The sequence below is a fragment of the Erinaceus europaeus genome, chromosome 2 (assembly GCF_950295315.1).
Source record: "Erinaceus europaeus chromosome 2, mEriEur2.1, whole genome shotgun sequence".
In the NCBI taxonomy this organism is placed as follows: domain Eukaryota; kingdom Metazoa; phylum Chordata; class Mammalia; order Eulipotyphla; family Erinaceidae; genus Erinaceus; species Erinaceus europaeus.
In genome coordinates this window covers 42,856,625-42,878,980 of record NC_080163.1, presented here as the reverse complement: position 1 = coordinate 42,878,980, position 22,356 = coordinate 42,856,625, and the positions used below count along the sequence as shown (strand labels likewise).

At 45.6% G+C, this 22,356-nt stretch overlaps 1 protein-coding gene across 3 annotated transcripts; it reads right to left on the bottom strand.

Annotated features, from left to right (window-relative positions):
* Positions 1 to 1,432: 1,432 nt before the first annotated feature.
* FAM53C (family with sequence similarity 53 member C) lies at positions 1,433 to 15,749 on the bottom strand. 3 transcript variants are annotated; one of them, XM_060178895.1, is made up of 5 exons: positions 15,645 to 15,749; positions 12,132 to 12,361; positions 11,720 to 11,777; positions 6,963 to 7,747; positions 1,433 to 4,466 (listed from the first exon to the last, which is right to left on the bottom strand). In XM_060178895.1, the coding sequence occupies exons 2-5, from the start codon at positions 12,207 to 12,209 to the stop codon at positions 4,209 to 4,211; spliced, it is 1,179 nt and encodes a 392-aa protein (XP_060034878.1). In that variant the 5' UTR covers positions 12,210 to 12,361; positions 15,645 to 15,749; the 3' UTR covers positions 1,433 to 4,208. The 3 variants fall into 3 exon arrangements, with proteins under 3 accessions (XP_060034878.1, XP_007517621.1, XP_060034885.1); XM_007517559.2 differs by lacking the exon at positions 15,645 to 15,749 and adding an exon at positions 15,255 to 15,405; XM_060178902.1 differs by lacking the exon at positions 15,645 to 15,749 and adding an exon at positions 15,018 to 15,188.
* Between the last annotated feature and the right edge of the window lie 6,607 nt (positions 15,750 to 22,356).

Genomic DNA, 22,356 nt, shown 5'->3' with positions numbered 1-22,356 from the left:
AAAATGGCTTAAGTCTTTGGAATCTGAATAATAACAACTAAATATCCCTATCTCCAGGACATGTGAAAACTTATTAAAAAGGAAGAAATTGGGAGTCAGGTGATAGTGCAGCAGGTTAAGTGCAGGTGGCACAAAGTGCAAGGACTGGTGTTAAGGATCCCAGTTATAGCCCCCGGTTCCCCACCTGCAGGGGAGTTGCTTCACAAGCGGTGAAGCAAGTCTGCAGGTGTCTCTCTCTCCCTCTGTCTTCCCCTCCTCTCTCAAATTCTCTGTCCTATCCAACAGTGACAACATCAATAATAACTACAACAATAAAAAAAACAAGGGCAACAAAAGGAATATTTAAAAAGGGGGGGGGGAGTCAGGCAGTAGTGCAGCGGGTTAAGTGCACATGGCCTGAAGTGCAAGGACCAACCTAAGGATCCCAGTTGGAGCTCCCCACCTGCAGGGAAGTCGCTTCACAGGTGGTGAAGCATGTCTGCAGGTGTCTTTCACACTCCATCTGTCTTCCCCTACTCTCTCCATTTCTCTCTGTCGTATCTAACAACAATGGCATCAATAACAACAGTGACTACAACAATGAAAAATTACAAGGACAACAAAAGGGAAAGTAAATATTTAAAAAATAAGTTAAAAAAAAGGGGAAGAAATTGGGACCCACTCGGTAGCGCAATGGGTTAAGCACACAAAGTGCAAAGTGCAAGGACAAGCATAAGGATCCCGGTTCAAACCAGCAGGTCTGCAGGTGTCTATCTTTCTCTCCCCCTCTCTGTCTTCCCCATCTCTCTCAATTTCTCTGTCCTATCCAACAACAGCAACAGCAATAACAATAATAGCAAGGGCAACAAAAACGGGAAGAAATGGTCTCCAGGAGCAGTGGATTTGTAGTGCAGGCACAGAGCCCCAGCAATAACCCTAGAGGCAAGAAAGAAAAAAAAAAAAAAAGGAAGAAATTCCTGGTTAAGTCTCCCCATTCTGTCTTCTTTCCACTCCATAAAGCCTACAAACCAATCCAGACAAGTTTTTGGTTGCACCATCAAGCTTTTCTCAGGGAACAAAAACATTACTATACTGTTGCACAGGAAAACATAGAAAAATACATCATGAATTTTCTGACAACCTAGCAGTACTTGACTTCAAACTGCTAGGAGTGACAGAGAGCAAGGAAGATGAGATGGGTAAAAGTGTCAGGAAACAGAGACAAATAAGAATGCCAGAAATACCCAAGACCTTAACAGAAGCCTAGGTAATAGGATCTGACTTCTGTTGAATGCAAAGGGCCTAGGGGCCATAAATTGTCCTCAAAGGCAAAGGTTCAGCCTCATCCTGGAGGAAGGGGCTAAAAGGGGCAGCTTTTCCCCTGTATCCTCCTTGCCTTTTTTTGTGAAGTGAAGAAGACACTATAGTACACAAAATTACTTGGGAAAATGAATTATTCTAATAAAACTTTATTTTTTTTCAAACACAGCCACAGAGGCAGGACCTCATGTTTAACACACACAGACTTATGGATCTTTTTTTAATATAAAACAAAGTTTACGAAAAATTGTTTTTCCACTTTTTGTATTTGTAATCCCATTAGCACAGGGACTTTGGCAGCAGGTGGGAGTGAAGGGCAGCTGGAGCTGCCACTGGGCAGTCACTGGGCACAGGAGGAGAGCACCAGCCTGGGAGTGGCTTCACTCACACACGCAGGAATACTCACCTACTGGTCAGCCACACCACACACACAACACAGATGCAGATGTCTACCCAGTGTCAACCACAGTCCTGTAGAGATGTGCTCCACTCTGGGTAAGCCCAATATGTGAAAATCCAAATAGTCAAAACAGCTAAAGAAGAGGGAGGTTGTTTGCTTTACAAAAGAAGCAATCACAGGCTGCTTTTAAATGATCAGCAGTCCAAATGCATTGAAAAATAGCATTTGGTTTACACAGAACTGTTGGGAACAGATCTATTGTGTAAAGCAAAATGAACCACTTCTTGAAAAGGCTTGTCCCAGAGCCACGGGTGTTCAGATTGGGAAGCAAGTTCCAGCTAGTTTAACTTTCCAGTCTTAAAGTAATGGAATTCAAATATAGTATCTGTAGACCTTCTCCCCTAAGGATGGTACCCCAAGGATTTGGGGAAGCCAGGGTGGAGACAGAAGTACTGCCCTCACTTCTTCAGCTTAGGGCCTGCAAAGACCCTATTGGCACTGCCAGTGGCCTATTAGAAGCTGGCACAGCCAATCTGCAGCAGAGAACCCAGGGATGAGGATGCCCCAGGAGGAAAGACGCTGGCACCAGGGAAATTATGGCCTAAAAAAGAAGAGCCAGGGGAGGGATGAAACCAAGGAAGGGCAACTCCTGGGTTCAGTTTCCCTGGGCTCTCCAGAGAGCCTCTCCCAGGCCCTGTAGCCCTGGGAGCTCACAGATAATACATGGTAACTAGAAGGTGAAGAGAAGGACCAGGTGAGCAGAACCTCTGAGGGCCAGAGACTCAAGAAGAAATGGCTGCCTCCTCTGGAATGGGGGTGATGAGGTTGGAGCCTTTCTTAATGCTCCTATCTCATGGGTCCAATCCCACAAGGAAGAAAACACAGATTCTGGTCTTCTTCACTAACATAAGGAATGTTAGTTCCATAACAATCTGGGTTCTAAAACAACCTAGAAATTGAAAAGAAAATGAAATAAAATAATATGCCCTTCTTCCAATTAACAGGAAGGCCAGATCCAATTTGGTTGTGCAGGGCCTAACCAAAACTAGACAAAGTCTCAAAGGTAGAGTGGAAGCAGCGTCAGTGCCAGTCCCATCAAAGCCCTTGCGATCTTTAACCCCAACACTGCAGCCGCTGGGACCTGCTACCCTGGCTCAAGTTGTGGGTGAGAAACAAAAAAGGAAATTTAATCCAACAACAACAAACTCCCAGCTGCTTCTCACAGCCTTTGCTTTACACATCCTCACTCAATCCCTCAGTGAGCCCCAACCTCACTGAGGTCTCTCAGGGCCAATTAGAGGCAAATAAACATTTCCTGGCAGGAGTGGAAGACAAGCAAACTAGTAAATGGTGACATCCCCAATCCTCTTTATCAAGCAAGTTAGAAAAGAGGCTGCGTCTGGATCTTAAACAGGTTTTTCCACAGCCTGCTTCTGAAGGGCAGTGCTGGGGTAAGTTCATCCATGTCTGCTAGCATCTGAATACCACCTCTCCTGCTATCGGTCAGCCTCCACAAATGCTAAGGACTAATATAGGGCCTGCCTTCCTTATTCTTGACCCTCAAAGGTCTGATGGTAAGGGGAGGAAGTCCCATCAGTACAGAGGGGAAAAGAGAGGTGGAGTCCTTCAACCTCACCTCAGCTGCCCATATATGTTTTGTATCTACTTAAGAGAGGGAAAGAGGCAGGTTAGATATAGCCTAGGCAATCTGATGAGGAAAAAAAAGGCCAGCTCAGCATCAACATGTGAAGTCCTCTCCGGTCCCCAACACTAGATCTATCTAATGGGGTAGGGGGTGGGCCTGAGGAAAAGATCTTTAGCTGAGATCACAGCTCTTAAAAGACCCTGTTGTACCCCTCAAAACAGAATCCTTTGCAGAGTCAGTGGTACTATAGACTACAAGCCTGGTTCCAGAGTTACATAGAAAAAAGAAAAACATGGTGCCATCCTTTTGACTCCTTGAACAAGCCTGCTGTACCCTGAAAAATCAAGATCCTGGGGGTATCATAATGCTCTGCTGTTAAGGAGCAACTGCCTTCCTTCCCTAAGGCTACGCAAGCATACCTTTCCTCCAGTACACGCCCATGCACGCACACACTCTCACACAATTTCTCCAAGGAGGCTGAATGAACCCCCCACCCTGGCCAAATTCTAAGACACAAATGCCCTTTGAAAGCAAAGGGGCTAGTGAAATTCCCCGAGCTGGGGTCAGCAGACCCCTTCCTTCCCTGCCCATTGCTTTCTCAGTGGCAGGGATACTCACACTCAGGGCCGCCATGGGAAGGGTCTGCTCTGGGGCTGTCCCTCCCGCCACCAGCTCCGTTTATCTTGTCCCGGCCAGTCTCTTGGCATGGTCGAGCTTCCTGGAGCAAGAAGACTTCCGGCTGCCCTGAGTCGGAGCCCTCCACTCACCCCCATTCCCAGGCTGGAACCCCGGCCTTGGGGCCTCGACACTTGTTAGTAGCCATAAGAGAGTCAGTCTGTGTGGCCCCAGGAAGTAGCCTCTGTTTTAGTTCTCCTCAATCAGATTCAAGTCCAGGTCCCCAAAGTCCTGCTGGCACAGTGTCCGCTTGCTCAGCGCCTGCTGCCCCCACCGCACGGCCCCCTCCTCATCCTCTTCGCTTTCACTCAGCACCTGGGAAGAACCCCCAACGGGGCTGCAGGAAGCAGAGAGGGGTGGGGGACTACAGGCCATGAACCACGGTGGAGAGATGCTGCTGCCTTCCCGGGCTGTTTCTTGAAGACAGACACCTCCTGAGTATGGTTTCTGTCAAACAAACAACAAAGTTAAGAAGGTGTAAAAAGAAACTAGGTCCCCAAAGCACCCTGGTCCAAATAATTTCAAAATGTCCTCCTTGGTTATCCTCAAAAGACAGTAATAGGCTTAGGAAAAAAAAATGTGCATGTATAATATGGGTGTGTGATAGAGTGATCTGGAAGATTTATTGTACAGGCTCATTTTTTTTTTTTTTTAACTATTTAATCTGATAGGACAGAAATTCAGAGGGATGGGGAGATAGGGAAAGACAGAGACACACCTGCAACACTGTTTTACCACTCGTGAGGTTTTCCCCCTGCAGGCGGAAGCCGGAGGCTTGAACTTGGGTCCTTGTGAATGGTAATGCATGCACTTAACCAGGTGCACCACCACCTGCCCCCCGTACACGCACATTTCTTTGAGGAAAGAGCCCAGCTTTCACCAGATTCAAAATCAGATTGTTTATAAACTTGCTTCTCTTAATACTGCATCACCAATGCCTACTCAGAGTCTAGAATAAACAAATATTCTCCCTTCTTTCCCCTTTCTCTTCTCTCTCCCTTCCTTCCTTCCTTTTTACTTTCCTTCCTTGCTCTTTTGCTACTACTTCACCAGTGCCTGCTCAGAGTCTGTAACTAAGCAAATACTCTTTTCTTTCATGGCAGAGAAAGTAACAGCGGTCACAACACCGAAGCTTCCTTCAATATGGTGGGTGGGGCCTGGGCTCAAAACTGGGTTGTGCACATGGCAAAGCAGCACACTATTCAAGTGAGCTATCTCGCCAGCCCCTGTGTAGGTATTCAATAAATGTTTCCTGACTGATTGGATGAATGGGTCTCTGAGTAAGTTACTTTCAAAGTGGTCTGTGACTCTGTATTTTAAAGGAAATGAAAAAACTATGCAAGTATATAGCAACTGTATTTATACAAGTCAAAATATTTTTTTTTGTCTAATAGAAATGATGCAGCAGTCCATTTTGCTTAAGTTCTTACAGACCGGGAAAGCTATCGGGGGAGGGGGTGGGATATGGAGATTGGGCGGTGGGAATTGTGTGGAGTTGTACCCCTCCTACCCTATGGTTTTGTTAATTAATCCTTTCTTAAATAAAAAAAAAAAAAAAAAAAAAAAGTTCTTACAGACCACTTGAAGCAGCGAAGAGTAGGTGACAAAACTAGACTTGGGTACAAGTAGGGATAAGACACTAAAAAAAGACTTGTCATTTGTGCTTTCTCATAGAGGGACAATGCCTTTAGCAGGGCATTTCTGCTGGAAGGTTTAACATAGATCTCACTAAGAAAGTTTCCAGATGAAATCTCCACACATAAGGAGATTCACAAAGATTGGACTTGTGGTGCAAAAATCAAACCAGGCAGTTGGGAGGTATTTCAGCAAATAGCATGTAGGACTTACATGCACAAAGCCCTGGGTTTGATTCCCCAGCATCACATATGCTGGAGAGGAGCATATTCTGGTTTCTCTCTCTCATAAAATGAAATTTTAAAATCAAACCAGGAGAGACCAGGTGGTAGCACAGCCAGTGAAGCACAAATGTCACCACATGTAAAGACCTGGGCTCAAATCCTGGTCCCTGCCTACAGGGAAGAAGCTTAGCAGAACATTGCTGTGGGTCTCTCTCTCTCTTCCTCTATCAAAAAGGGATAAAAAAATAGGACAGGGGTAGGTCACATAATGGTTATGCAAACAGACTCTAATGCTTGAGGCTCCAAAGTCCCCAGTTCAATCCCCTGCACCACCATAAGTCTGAGCTAAACAGTGCTATGGTAAATAAATGAATAAATAAATGAAACTTTAAGAAGAGAGAGATAAAATTTAAAAAATTAAAAAGGAGGAGGACCGGGTGGTAAGACTAAGACGTGCAAGGATCTGGGTTAGAGCACACACATTACAGTATACAAGCACTGTTTCAAGTTCTAGTCTCTACCTGCAGGAGGCAGTAATTCAGGTGTCTTTTTCTCTCCCTATTTCCCTTCCCCTCTCAATTTCTGAGTCTAACCAAAAAATAAACAAAAACCAGAGTGCCCAGGAAATGACTCAGTGAATAAAGTGTTGGACCATAAAGCAAAAAGTCCCAAGTTCAAACCCTGACATTTCATGTGCCTGAGTGTTGCTCTGGTTCCCCCTCTCCTCTTCCTCTTTTTCATTAATGAATAAATCATAAGAATAAATCTAAAAAAAAAAATCCCAACACTGTGGTCCAGGAGGTGGCGCAATAGATAAAGCATTGGACTCTCAAGCATGAGGTCCTGAGTTCAATCCCCAGCAGCACATGTACCAGAGTAATGTCTGGTTCTTTCTCTCTCTCCTCCTATCTTTCTCATAAATAAATTCTTTTTTAAAAAAACCCAACACAATAGTAGATCACCCTTGTAAAAGTTTAAAGTGGCTGAAGCCTCAGGGAAGGTCTTGCCAAGAGGTCATGGAAATAGAATGGCACAGAGTACCCTTAATCCCACATCTAAACTTGCCTCCTCCTTCTGGTCCCACCTGATTCATCTTGTCAAAATCCAAAGAAGGCCTCAGTCGCCGGGGGTCCTCATCGTGGCGCCGCTTAACACCAGCTTTGCGGGCATCCAGATCACAAGGCTGTGAACGGCTTCGGGGAAGGTTGCGGAGGCCTCGTGGTCGCCAGGGCAGTTCTGGGGAGGATGCAGGGGAGCTCCGGGCAGAGGGCAAGAAGCGGCTTGCCTGTGGGCCCAGGCTGGGTGACAGGGAGAAGCGGCGCTGGGGTGGGCAAGGTGACAGGGACTCAGCATCACTTTCCCAAGAGCCATTTTGGGGAGAGGTGGCGCAGGGTCGAGAGGAATCTTGGGACAGGGCCAGGCTGAAAAAAGGGGGGCTGTAGGGTCTGTGGGTTGGGGCACATTGAGAAGAGGCACTGGGAGCTTGGAGGAACCTGAGGCTGGAAACCCGCTTCGGGGGGCTCTGGTGAGGCACCTGCGGCCCACCCCCTCCACCACTGCCCCGGTGTTTGATGGGAGTCCACAGCTTGGAGGGGGCGGGCCGCCACACCGGCTGCCAGCGAGACAGGTCCACGGGCACTGAGAGGGAACGACAGTGCCTCTTGGATGGAGGGGCAGGGGGCACAGGAAGTTTCTCTGGGTCTGGGGGCTCAGGGCTTAGGACTTGGGAGAGGGGCTGCTCCTGCGGGGAGCTTCCCCGGCTGGGTGGTCTGAGGTGCAGGCTCAAGCCTGAGGGGTGGTAGCTGAGGTTGAGGCTGTCCTGGAAGTCGGCACAGGAACAGTGGGGCAGGCCCCTCCAGGAAGCACCTTCTGGAAGGCATTTATAACAAAAATGATTATTAATGATGTCTAATATAAATTAGGAACCTACTATATGTCACATAATATAATGAGCACTTTATGTGAGCATTTCCCAGAATCTCAAGAGGCAGAACTATTATTAACCCCATTACAAAGATGAGAAATTCTAGTAACTTGACCAAAGGAATCACATGACCAAAGCAGTATTTAAACCCTACCACATCTAATGCTTAGGCTAGGGGCTATTTATTTATTTTTGTCACCAGAGCTTTGCACCTACATGATTCCACTGCTATCAGGCTTTGAGTGTTTTGTTTTGCTATAGAGTGTGAGAGAGAGACAGCAGAGAGAGGAGGAGGACAGCTACTAAACAACTATTTCACTGCTCAGGAGACTTCACTTCACCTTGCACATCACTCAATGTGGTGGTTGAGGGCTCAAACCCAAGTCCTCAGACATAGCAAAATGTTTACATTAATTTATCCACTAAGCTATTATGCTTCCATTATGAGGAACCACCTACAATAGAATATATTGGGTCAGTCAGTGGCATACCACTGATAAGTGCACAGATTACAATGTGCAAGGACATAGGTTCGAGCCTTCAGTCTCCACCTGAAGAGAGGAAGCTTCACAAGTAGTGAAACAGTGCTACAGGTGTCTTTCTCTCCCTATCTCCCCATTCCCTCTCAATTTCATTGTCTTATCCAGCCATAAATTAGGGAAGAAAAAAAAACATAAACAAAGAATATATGATCTTTTAAAAATAACTTAAAAGAGAGACACAGACAGACAAACACGCCAGAGCACTGCTTAGTTCTGGCTTATGGTGGTGCCGAGGACTTAACACTTCAGAGCCTCAGGTGTGAAAGTCTTTTTGCAGGTTGGGGAGACAGTGTAATAGTTACACAAAAAAGGTCTCAGGTTCAATCTCCAGCACCACTATAAGCCAGAGCTGAGTAGTACTCTAGTGTGTGTTTCTCTCCCTCTGTATTATTGGGCCTCTATGCCAGCACTATGAATCCACTGCTCTCAGTGGCCATTATTTTTCTTCCTATTTTTTGACAGTACAGAAACAAATTGAGAGGGGAGGGGAGAGACAGAGAGATGCCTACAGACCTGCTTCACCACTGGTGAAGCATACCCCTTGGGGGGGGGGGCTTAAACTCAAGTCTTTGTCCATGCTGATATATGCGCTTAACCAGGTACACTACCTCCCAGTCTCCTTATATATTTTTTCAAGTCCTTTGCATAAACATTATTCTATCTTCCCAGTCAGAAAATACAGTCTTGAACTGGCAAAATGGATCATTTGTATAGTATGCTGCTTTACCATATGTGTGGCCCTGGTTTGAGCACAACCCAGTCTTCACGACAATGAAGTAGTAAGCTTTAGTGTTGTGGTCTATTTCAGTCTCTCCCTCTGCCAAATAAAATAAAATAAAATAAAGTAAAATAAAATAAAATATGGTTGTGGTGTGGAGCAATGGATGAGACTTTGGATACTCTAGCATTACAAGTGCCAGAATGAACTTCTGCCTCTCTCCTCTCTCTCATTAATCAATACATCTATCTTTTAAAAGAAAGAAAAAAAGGCAGGGGTAGATGGGTTCAAAATCCCCCCCCCCCATCATACTAAGGGGAAGCTTTTGGTGCTGTGGTGTCTTATGGATCTGAAAAAGTTGGTCTGGGGTATGTGTTATGTGTATGTCCTATCAATCCCTCACTCTACTCCATCTAGCCCCAAATGCTCCCCTAACTTCTAGCCCTATGCTGTAAAAGGCAGATGTATGTGTTCCTCCTTCTTTGGCATTTCTTCTTCCCAGATTCACTAAGATAGGAGTTGGTAAACACCTATTTGTGAAATTCACAGAAATAAGTTTTTATTCCAAAAATCTATTAAGCAATACTGAGGTTGTTTATATTAATTAGAGAATATGATCTTTTTAAAATAACTTAAAAGAGAGACACAGACAGACAGGCCAGAGCACTGGAAAAAAAAGAAAGAAGTTGGGTAGGGGGATGGGCAGAGGGGCACCCTGTTAAGCACACATATTACTATACTACAGACCAGGGTTCAAACCCCCTCTCCCCACCTGCAGGGGGGAAGCTTCACAAGCGGTGAAGCAGGTCTACAGGTGTCTTTCTCTCTCCCTAACTCCCCTTCCCATTTCAATTTCTCTCTGTCCTATAGAATACACTGGAAAAGAAACGAGTTGGGATTGCATAGAAGAGTTATCACTTTTATTTTATCTTTATTTATTTTTTAACAGAGCACTGCTCAGCTCTGGCTTATGGGGATTGAACCTGGGACTTTGGAGCCTCAGGCACAAGTGTCCCTTTGCATAACCATTATGTTATCTACCCCTGAGTAATCACTTTTATTCTTAGAAAAGGCAAACAGGTGGGAAGATAAATCTTTGAAGGTAAGTGATGCTGGGGAGACCCTTTTAAAGAAATTTATGCTGCTTATGTTCCTTTGTGTCTGGCCACCCACACTCCAGTTCCATTCCAGACAACTCCAAATCATTTGTGGGACCAAAAAAATGAAAAGGAAAAATAGAGAAGGAAGGGGCCATAAATAAAATTATCATTGGTAGCTCATTAAGGTACAATAAGGGTCTAATCCAAAATCTCCTGGCTAGCTGGGAGGAATTCAGTAGGGATTACATATTTAGAGAAATTGACAAGTATATAAAGTCAGACTGTCCTTCAACCCCCCCCCCCTTTTTTCTTTATTCTGATACAGAGAAACAGAAAAGAGGGAAATAGGGACATCAGCACTGCTCCATAGTTCGTAAAACTTCCCTCTTGAAGGCTGGTACTGGGGGACTGAACTCGGGTCCTTCACACTGTAATATATGTGTTCTACCAGGTGTACCACTAACCAGGCCCATAAAGTCAAGACTTCAAGGGGCTGGACGGTACCACACCGGGTTGAGCGCACGTGGCACGAAGCTCAAGGACGGGCATAAGGATCCCAGTTCCAGCCCCTGGCTCCCCACCTTCAGGGGGGTCACTTCACAAGCAGTGAGGCAAGTCTGCAGGTATCTTATCTTTCTCTCCCCGTCTTCTCCTCCTCTCTCAATTTATCTCTGTCCTATCCAACAACAACAGCAATAATAATAATGACAACAACAAGGGCAACAAAAATGGGAGAAATGGCCTCCAAGAGCAATGGATTTGTAGTGCAGGCACCGAGCCTCAGAGATACCCCTGGGGCCAAATAAACAATTTTTTAAAAAAGACTTCACGATGGAGAAAACTCACACGTGGTCAACAGTTCTGCCTTTTATTAACCTCCAAAGGCAAGATTCATGGGTCCTGTTTTGTACTTTCAGCATGCAAGCTTTTGTGTTAAAATTGAGAATAAAAATGTGTATACTTGATTCTATTGTATAAAGAAACTGGATGGATGAACAAGAAATTAACAACTTTAATTATTAATTACTTCTAGGGAGGTGCTGGGGAGCTGGCAGGAGACAGACTTCTCAGTATCTCTTTTGCTAATTAAAAAATTCTTTTGAATTGTGTGAACTTTATTACCTATTCCAAAATTTAGATTATAAAGGTCCCACAAAACTAGAAAAAGGTAATCCAGGAGATGGCGCAGTGGATAAAATGTTGGACTCTCAAGCATGAGGCCCTGAGTTCAATCCTCAGCAGCACATGAACCAGAGTGATGTCTGGTTTTCTCTCTCTCTCTCCTATCATTCTCATTAATAAATAAATATCTTAAAAAAAAAAAGAGAGAGAGAGAGATGATCCTTATGGAAGAAAAACTGGAAAACAGAGCAAACACAAATAGTTTCTTTATGGGGAAGTAAAATGCAGACAAGTGTTAAGCCTGAGGTGGTGCTGGTAAGAATGTTGTGACTATGATGGTTGAGAAGCTAGTCCAGGTCAGTGGAAACCTGTGAAAGAAATGTGTGGATGGAGGTATGAATGGACATATACACAAACACACATACAATGCCTTACCAGACACAAGCTGGAAAGGGTTCCCACAATTGGAGATATCTGCATGATCAGGCAAAGGCTGAGAGAGAGAGAATATCCATGATTCAGGTTCAGGACACAGATTTCCAAGAAGCCCTTTCAGCTCACCCCTGCAAGTGGGCTATAGGATGTTTAGGACTTAAATGTTCTCTTCTTGTCTTCCCAAAGTTAGTGAAATCTCTTCATACCTCAAACCCTTCTCCACCCAGTTTTGATGTCCCTTCTCTATGATGGAAAAGTCCCTGCCTCCTTCCTTTTGGGCTGGGTTTTGAGCCATTAGTGGGTACAAGTATCATGACTCATACATCACAGGAGAAGGGTAAAGTAGTAGCAACAAACAGCCTCAGAAAAAAAAGGGAGGGGTGATGGAGAAGCAGGAAGACTGGTCTTTTACCAGACTGATGCTGAAGCGTGTGCATTTCAGCTCATCCAGAGTCTGCTTCTGTAGCTGCTCAGTGATCAGGGTTATCATGATTCTCCCCAGGATTTGACTTGCACACTTTGGAGCAAATGATGGATGTCTTCCCTGTCGTTCTTCCAGACCTCACTTGTGAGCCGTCTTCTGCCACTGCAGCACCATTCTAGCACCATTGGGACTTCCCTCTCCAGTCATGCCTGCTGAGTCTGCCAATTACAGAGGGGCCAACCCCGAGTGATATTAGAGATGTACCTAGTCCAGAGATGGAAAATGCATGGCACACATACCACAGCATACCTATGCCAGGCCTCTAGCAGACATCATTAAATGATCACAGCTCTTTCCTGCTAAGCCTAAACATAGCCTCAAAAACATCCTAAACTTGGCACTCCAGATATCCAGTAAAATGAACTGGAGTTAGCAGGCAAGTTGAAACCTATTTGCTGCTCTTAACCTGGATCAGGCTAATACCACCACCACATAGAAAACAACTCAAATAAAACAGAGATGCCCAAATAGTTACTTCCATAAAGGTTAGAGCTATATTTTCTTTATCCTCCAGTCAGAAATAAAGAAAGGGAAGCTTTCCCCTTATCTACTATGTAAAAATAACAGTAAAGGAATAGGGAAGAGCAGTAGTAATGTTGTTCTGCTTGAGCCCAGTCAGAGTAAACAGGGTTTAATGTTCTTCCTTAGCCTGAACAGCTGATATACTATTGTTTTCTAACAGTAAATAGGTTGGTTTATAAAATGGGATGCAAATAAGGAAATGGTAGCAGTTGAATTACTTTTCAACTCCAGAGATATTAAAAACAAAGCTCTAAGGCTTCACTGCAGTACCTTTTAAGCTGATGTGACTCAAACACCACAGACACATTTAATCAAGATTCTCATGGTCAATGTGGATAGAAGCAAACTGAGAATAGGTGTCAAGACCACACAACTGCATGAGTGGTGTTGTTCAAAGAAGAGTTAACCTGGTGTTTCAGTGCTGTTCTGCCTATTCCCAGAAATGAACAGCAAGCAGGCAGGCAGCTCACAAGAGGGTGTATGTTTGTTAGCCGAAAGAATAAACTATCAAGGAACCTAAGTCTTTATTCAATTTGCTGTGCCAGTTCTGGCAAATCATTTACCCTTTCTTGGTCTTAGCTTATCTGTATGTAAAACGGGCAGAATTTGTCATGGGGACCATATAGCACAAAATGTTAAAATGTATAAAAGCATGCCATCTGGCCTGTACAAATCAGGAGTTTGCATAGACTGTTGTTTCTCACCCCTTCTGCCTGTTGCTCTAAAAAGCTTGAGAATGCCAAGTGATTATATCATTAAGATGAAGATGGGAACCATGGTTCTCTCTATTCGGCTGGATGCTAACCCCCCTCGCCTGCATACCAAGAGAGGCCCAAGAAGGTTCTGTCTGTGACCTTTGGGGTAGCTGATATTCTAACTTTTGCAAAGAAGAAATCATCCCAACCATAATCCCATCTCCAAGGAAGGCCCCAAGAAAGAGCAAAGAAACATAGTGAGATGTACTTGGTGTTCTTTGGAAATATGTAAGCCAATCATCATTACAGCTAACTATTGTTTTCATGCATAATTATTATTACCATTCTGAATGAAGTTCCAGCTTCCTGCAAGCTCTCTTCAGCTGCTTTCCCATGTTCTTTTAGCAGCTAACACTTATATCACTTCTGCTCTTGGTTTCTTAACCCAGTCCTCAAAGAGCAAGCAGAAAGGGAACCTAACTACAGACTTTTACCCCGAGACCCCAGGCCTCAAGCTGAACAGCCATGAGGAGCAGGAGTGAAGTAAACGCTTTCAAGCTTTTCATGAGGCATCTGGCCCAACAGCAACTCCCAGCCCTCTCTGGGATCAAGTGAAGAGAGTGATTTTGTGTTTTTCTGCATTTTAATTGTTGGGATGTGGCCACACACGGCGGTAATTGGAACAATGCAACTACCACCATGCAACTGATACTCTCAGTCTGAGTTTCCTAAAACAGGCCAGGCTGAGAGGGGGAACAGAACGGAAGCCATAAGGAATCAAACCAGGACACAAAAGAAGGCGAACCAGCTCCACGAGGGGCCTCCTCTTTCTCAGACAAGCATTGAAAAAAGTGTTAAGAAGCCCTCTCTTGCCGCCTTCCTCCCCCTTCCATTTTGTGTATCTGAAGGGGCAGACACTGCCCTGTACACTCACTAAACAAGTTAAAACTCAAGCTTAACAACTGGCGCCAGGCTCTCAACCTTTCAGAGAGCAGCAGGCGGCCAGGCCCTCTCCACAAACCTACCAGGCCCAACTCTCACTCTAGGCATTTCCTCCACCATCAGAGCTCCCTAAAATAAAGACTGGGCCCTAACCCATCTGCTACTGAATAGGCTGTAAAGCCTGACACAGGGGCTTCAGGGATGCTGAGGTTGTGCTGAAACCCGGGGAACCTAAGATCAAGTCAGGCCAAGGGAGGCAGGGAGGTGGGGAGGTGGAGAATCTCAAACCCCCTGGAGGGGCTTCCCCCCAGGTCCCAGTCCCACATCTCTGGGGGAGAATGAAGGAAAACATGAGGGCGGCAGGGAGATACATGAGCAGGTAAGTGGGAGCCTCATTGCTTTTCTTCCATATGGCTCTGGTGGGGATAGGGGGTGACAAGTGGGGCACACCCCTCCCCCCACCCCGATGAAGCAGCAAAAGGCTAGGCTCCCCCCCCACCCCGCTTCGATCTTCAACCTTTCCCTCGTTGCCCTGCCTGTCCCCGCGGGGTGGGGCAGGAGGCGACCGCTGGCCCACGGGGGGTGGGGGGGCAGAGGAAAGGGGGGGTTCCAGGATTCGCTGTGGGGGGGGGGTTGTCGCTCGCCTGCTTCCAACCTGTTTTCATCATCAGGCCGCAGGAAGCGAACTCGGGACGCAGAGGATGGAGAGGGTCTGGGACTTTGCACTCTGCCACCCCCTCCCCCACCGAGTCCCGTGCTCTCCCCGCGGAGGCGGCCAGCGAGGCCGAGCCGCGCGGGTGGCCGGGCTGGGGGAGGGGAGAGAGGGAAGGAGGGAGGGACGGCCGAGGTGCCCGCCCCAAGGCCCCAGCGCCACCTGCCCTCCGCCACCTACCGCGGCTCCTCCAGCTCCCAGGGCCGCGGCCGGAGCAGCTCTGAGCGCTCCGTTCGCCCCACGGTGCCCTTAAAAGGCGCAGGCGCGAACCAAAGGGTCCTTGAGGAAGAACCAAGGAAGCACTCGGGTTCGCAGAATGCCCCTGAGCCTCCCGCGGAGGCTCAAAACCTCTCCGTTTTTCTCTCACGGTTTTTCTCAAAGAGCGCCGTCCAGAATGAGGCTGGCTCTTTCCTGTTGGGGGGAGTAGGGGGTTTTCTCACGAGCAAGTCACCCCCTCCAAAATATTGCAGCAGGTGGACAGGCCCAGTTGGAAGCGTCCATCGAAAGCCACGGGGGAGTCCGGGTTGGACGGAGGTAAACAAAGCTATCGCTCTCGGCCTCTGTTCCTACCTTGGTCCAAGAACAGCTCCCTTTTCAGTCCCGACCACGTAACAAAATCAGCTGCGGTTCCTCTCACCTGCTTTCGCGTCCTGCCCTACACCCCCATCTCGCTCAAAGAATCCCTCTTCCCCCAACAGAGGACCCGTCCGTGCCGTGAAGGCTTCTGGGAAATGTAGTCCGAAAGCCGACTAGGGCCTACTCGGACTCCCAGGAGCCCCCTTTCTAGCTGCTGAGGCGGCTCGAACCATATAAATTCAGGATTTAAAACGGTTGTAGGGTTGTTCCCACTTGGTTCTGCGATGAACCTTCACCCAAAACACTTTATAACGCTGAGGAGGGTCCAGGGCTATTCACTCCTTTTCCTCCCTCTACGCACCCCCACCCCCAAGCAGGATGAGGTAATGGGATTGTGATTATGACATCATAGGCGGTTCAGTTGCTTGCGTGGGGGGTGGGGGGAGTACGGTGGTTACAGCTGGACCACTTTCCTTAAAACAGAAAGGGAAGGAGGAAACAGGCAGATGGAGAAAAGATGTTGATAGCCCTATATTTCCTCTGCAGGAAGAGGAAACCACTTTTTTGTGTTTTTGTTTTTAAATTTTCACAGCTGCCACAACCTCCCATCTCAGAGAAAGTTTAAATCCTTCTTGAAGAAATTGGATGCAGACATTATTTGGTGAAAAGACTGAGGAAGAGCTAGCGAGTTTACGCCCGTAATAAAAATGCTAAGCCTCGGGGATCGGGAGGTAGCACAATGGATTAAGCTCACATGGCACAAAGCGCAAGGACCGGCCTAAGGCTCCCGGTTCGAGCCACCGCCTCCCTACCTGCAAGGGAGTCGCTTCACAGACGGTGAAGCAGTTCTGCAGGTGTCTGTCTTTCTCTCCCCCTCTCTGTCTTCCCCTCCTCTCTCCATTTCTCTCTGTCCTATCCAACAACGAATGTCAACAACAACAATAACCACAACAAGGTTACAACAACAAAAGAACAAAAAAGAAAGAAATGCTAAGCCTCAACTTTTAAGAAAGGTTCAGCAAGACAGCCAAAAAGATGACAGGAGCCAGTGAAATACAGCTCACTTGTATAGTGCTCTGCTTTGCCATGTACAAAACCGAGGTTCAAGCCCCACTCCCATTGCATTGTCAGGACTCTTGGTCTCTTTTACTCTCTCTGCCTCTTTTTTTTTTTAAAGGGGGTGGGCTTTATATATTTATTTATTTGGCAGAGCACTGCTATGCTCTGGCTCAATGGGTTGTGCCAGAAATTGAACCTGTGACCTCAGAACCTCTGGCATGAAAGTCTACTGAATAAGCCAATATTTTGCCTGCCCAAGAGGGGGGTTGTTTTACTTTTTTGGTTGTTGTTTATTTTTACTAGAGCACAGTTTAACTCTGGTTGATGGCACTGCAGATTATTGAACCTGGGACTTTGGAGCCTCAATCATGAAAGTCTTTTACCATAACTATTATGCTAGCTTCCCCTGCCCAAGGAAGAGGTTTTAAACAATGCCTTCCTGTTTGTTATATTTTTGTAGGGACTTTCAGATATATTTTTTAAATATTTATTTAGCATACCTGAAGCTGATGTGTGGATAGTATTGTACTCTCAAGCTTTTCAATCCCTGGCATCACCATAAGTGCCAGAGTGATGTTCTAGTTTCTCTCTCTAACTCAGGCTCTCATGCTTGAAGAGTCCAGTGCTATATGCACTTGTGCCATCTCCCAGCCACTAGATTTCTTTCTTTTGGTTTGTAAAACAACAGTAATGCAAGTAATTACTATTACATTTATCAACAAGTCCCCTGAAAAAGTTTCCTCTAAACATTCTGTGTCCCACATAAGTCAGGTACAGATAAATAACTGAATCATCTAGAAAATACACAGTGACAAAAATCTTCCTCATAGAGCCAACTCAGGAAAATGAAGAGGCAGGAGTCATCAAAGGGTAGAGTAAAATAGAAATACTGGGGGCCGTGTGGTGGCACATAGTATGAAGCACAAAGACCCCAGTTTGAGCCCCCTGGCTCCCCACCTGCAGATGAAGCAGCTCTCTCTCTCTCTCTCTGTCTTTGCCTCCTCTCTCCATTTCTCTGTCCTATCCAACAACAACAACAAAAAACAAACAAGGGCAACAAAAGGGAAAATAAATATTTCAAAAATATATGAAAAAAGATAACAAAAATAACTAAAACAATAAAAAAAAACAACCAAGGGCAACAAAAGAGAATAAATAAATATTTTTTAAAAAGGCAAGATGGTGTTCAAGGACCCAGTTTCAAGCCCCCTGGTCCCCACTTCAGGGGAAAAGCTTTATGAGTGATGAAGTAGGGCTGTAGGTGTCTTTCTCTTTCTCCCTCTATGTCCTTCTCTCAATTTATCTATATCCAATAATATATATATATATATATATATATATATATATTTTTTTTTTTTTAACCAGAGCACTGGTCAGCTGTGATTTGTGGTGCTGTAGATTGAACCTGGAATTTTGTAGCCTTAGGCATGAAAGTCTCTTTGTATAACTACTACGCTGTCTACCCCCACCGTATATATGTATTTTTTAATATTTTATTTATGTTTACTATTGGATAGAGACAGAGGAATTGGGAAGAGAGAGGAAGATAGGAAGAGAGACAGAGAGACACCTACAACACTGCTTCACCGCTCGCAAAGTTTCCCCCTGCAGGTGGGGACTGGGCTTTGATTTTCTTCCCTTTTTTTGGCTCCGGGGATATCACTGGGGCTTGGTGCCTATGAATCCACTGCTCCTGGAGGCCTTCTTTTTTTCCCCCCATTGTTATTGTTGTTGCTGCTGTTTTTGTTGTTGGATAGGACAGAGAGAAATTGAAAGAGGAGGAGAAGACAGGGGGGAGCGAAAGATAGACACTTTCAGACGTGCTTCACCGCTTGTAAAGCAGCCCAACTGCAGGTGGGGGAGTCAGGGGCTTGAATGAGATCCTTGAACGGGTCCCTTTGCTTTGCACTATGTGCATTTAACCCGGTGCACTACCGCCCAGCCCCCTTTATATTTTTTAAAGACTTATTTTACTGGGGCTGGGTGGTGGGTGGCACAACTGGCTAAGCACACACATTCATCACAGACCCAGGCAGGTCCCCAGCCTCCTCCTGCAGTGAAGAAACTTCACAAGCAGTGAAGTAGTGCTGCATGTGTTTCTCTCCATATCCTCCTCCCCTCTCAATTTCTATCTGCCTCTATCCAAGATCAATTTTACTAAAGATTTATTTACTACATATGAGGAAGTTTCACATGATGCAGAGAGATAAGCCAAAACACCAGTACATGTAGTGTCAAAGGGATTGCTCCGGGAACCTCAGATGTGAATGTCTAGTGAGCCGTTTCCTCAGCTACATATTCTGTTATTTGTGTGTGTGATTTTGTTTGTCTTTTCTGCCTCTCTTTCTCCCTCTCCCTCCCCCTCCCCTCTCTCTTACCAGAGCACTATTCAACTCTGATTTATGGTGATGTTGGGGATTGAATTTGGGACTTTTGGTGCCTCAGGCATGAAAGTCTTTTTTTGCATAACCATTATGCTATCTGTCCAACTGCATGTATTCTTATAATTAATAAATGAGAAAAAAATCTTACTTGAAAAATGACTGGAGAGGTTAAGTGACCATGTCATGGGCAAAGTTAATATTAAAAAGCAGTCTGAGCTGCTAGAGCAAGTGGTTTTAACCACTAGGTGATCCCTTTCTATTAACTTTGTCTATGGAAGTCAAATTGAGTATAAGGAATTAAATTAGCAAAAAAAAAAAAAAAGAAAAGAAAAGAAAGAAAGAAAGAAAAGAAAAGAAAAAAGAAAGAAATTAAGTTAGCATTGGCTAACTGGAAAACCTGAAAAGTGGCAGGTTTAAACCTGGCTCCGAATGCACTGGAGGACTGATTCTCTGCTGCTGTAGTATCTTCTTCTTCTCCCTCTATTTCTCTGTCTTTATCTCTTTCTGTCTGTGAAAGCAAAAACTGAGAAGGATCAGTGAAGCTCTGACACCAAGTAAAAAAAGAAGAGAGGGAGAAAGATTGGAAGAAAGCAAAAACAAAAACTAATAACAACAAAATCCTCCTGAGACTGATAGTTCAGCAGGTAGGGCAAGTGCTTTGCTATCTGTGCAGCCTGGGGCCAAGTTGCTGCACCACATGGAGTATTATAACACCAGTGGAAACTGCACTGCCTCCACACACAATAGTAATAACTATTACTATTATTATTATAATTATTATAATAGTAAATCCCATGGCCTGGAGATTGAGCAGTATATGGAATGTTGGGTTTGCAAGGAAGAGGTCCTGAGTTCAGTTTCTGGCAATATATATGACAGATTTATATTATATTTATTGTGGTTCTCTCTCCCTCTCACCAATCAGGAAATATTTAAAAAAAAAAAAAGGCCTGCAGCAGCCTGTTAAATAACATAGTGGATAAAGTATTGGGCCTTCAAGAATGAGGTCCCTGGCATTAAAAGTGCCCAAGTGGTGCTCTGGTCCTCTCCTCTCCCCCCTCTTCTCTCCCTCCTCTCCCCCCTCTTCTCCCCCTCCTCTCCCCCCTCCTCTCCCCCTCCTTTCCCCCTCCTCTCCCCCCTCCTCTCCCCCTCCTCTCCCCCTCCTTTCTTCTCCCCTCCTTTCCCCCTCCTTTCTTCTCCCCCTCTTCTCCCCCTCCTCTCCCCCTCCTTTCTTCTCCCCCTCCTTTCCTCTCCCCCTCCTCTCCCCCTCCTCTCCCCATCCTCTCCCCCTCCTTTCCTTTCCCCATCCTCTCCCCCTCCTTTCCTTTCCTCTCCCCTTCCCCTCCTCCCCCCTCCACTCCCTTTCCTCTCCTCTCCCTCTCCTCCCCTCCCCTCCCCTCCCCCCTCTTCTCCCTTCCCCCACCCCACCCCCTATACACCCACTCTCTCCACGAGGATTACTGCTGGGGTTCAGTGCCTGCAAGATTAATCCACTTTTACAGATGCCAGTGGCCATTTTCCTTCGTTTGTTGATAGAGACAGAACAATTGAGAGTGAGAGGGAAAGAGACAGCTGCAGCAGTATTTCATTACTTTGAAGCTCCCCACTTGCTGGCGGGGACATGGGCTTTAACCTAGGCCTTTGCACATAGTATATACTCTACTGGGTGTGCCACCACCCAGCCCTCCCCCTTAATAATGGATTGCTGAAAAAGTCATGACATAATTTTGTGTAGAAAAATAAGTCAAGGGGGTCTGGCGGTAGAGCAGCGGGTTAAGCACACGTGGAGCAAAACGCAAGGACAGGCATAAGGATGCTGGTTGGAGCCCCCCGGCTCCCCACCTGCAGGGGAGTTGCTTCACAGGCGGTGAAGCAGGTCTGCAGGTGTCTATCTTTCTCTCCCCCTCTCTGTCTTCCCCTCCTCTCTCCATTTCTCTCTGTCCTATCCAACAACAATGACATCAACAGCAATAATAATAACTACAACAACAAAACAACAGGGCAACAAAAGGGAAAATAATAATAATAAAGAAAAATACGTCATGACTTTTCCGGCAGTGCAATAAATATTAAAAACAAAACTTGCAAGGCAATTTTTAGGCTTCATTTCAAGGGAACATTACAAATATTAGTCAAATCATCTGGAGGTAAAGATGGCTATAAAGAAAAAAAGGGGGGTTGGGGGTGGCGCATTGGATTAAGCACACATAGTACAAAACACAGGGACCGATGCAAGGATCCTGGTTCCAGACCTTGGCGTCCCACCTGCACGGGGTCATTTCACAAGCTGTGAAACTGGTCTGCAGGTGTCTTATCTTTCTGTCTCCCTCTCTGTACCCCTCCCCTCTCAATTGCTCTCTTTCCTAGCCAAAAAAATAAATAACATGGCCACAGGAGCAGGCAGAGGATTTGTATTGCAGATACCCAGCCCCAGTGATAACCCTGGAGAGGGTGGAAAATGAAAAGAAAACCTTTTTTTTTTTTTTTTTTTTTTTTAGCAAACTTGGATAGAGTTTTAAAAAGTCTTGTGGCCCAAAACTTGTTTAACTTGAAAACTTACTTTATTATCATTATTATTATTATTATCCCCAGGGTTACTGCTGGGGCTTAGTGCCTGCACCACGGGCCCACTGCTGCTGGAGGCCATTTCTTTTTTCCCTTTTTTTTTTTGCCCTTGTTTTATCATTGTTGTGGTTATTATTATTGTGTTATTGCTGTCATTGTTGGATAGGACAGAGAGAAATGGAGAGAGGAGGGGAAGACAGAGAGGAGAAGAGGAAGACACCTGCAGACCTGCTTCACTGCTTATGAAGTGACTCTCCTGCAGGTGGGGAGCCTGGGCTTGAACCAGGATCCTTACACTCGGTTTTTGCACTTTGCTCCATATGCGTTTAACCTGCTGCGCTACTGCCTGGCCCCCTTATTCTTTTTTTAACAGAGCACCTCAATATAAGGCAACTTTCATAAATATATATATATATATTTAAATATTTATTTATTCCTTTTTGTTGCCCATATTGCTTTATTGTTGTAGTTATTATTGTTGCTGTTATTGATGTCGTTGTTGTTGGATAGGACAGAAAGAAATCAAGAGAGAAGGAGAAGACAGAGGGGGGGAGAAAGATAGACACCTGCAGACCTGCTTCACCACTTGTGAATTCATTCCCCTGCAGGTGGGGAACTGGGGGATTGAACTGAGATCCTTACGCTGGTCCTTGTGCTTTGTGCCACGTGTGCTTCACCCACTGCACTACCACCCAACT

Bases quoted from the DNA above. Each gene is read 5' to 3' on its own strand.
- FAM53C (XM_060178895.1), bottom strand. From the start codon at position 12,209: ATGATAACCCTGATCACTGAGCAGCTACAGAAGCAGACTCTGGATGAG. The intron at 11,778-12,131 runs GTAAAAGACCAG...TCTCTCTCTCAG, and splicing joins CACGCTTCAGCATCAGTCTG to CCTTTGCCTGATCATGCAGA. The intron at 7,748-11,719 runs GTAAGGCATTGT...AATGCCTTCCAG, and splicing joins CCCTTTCCAGCTTGTGTCTG to AAGGTGCTTCCTGGAGGGGC.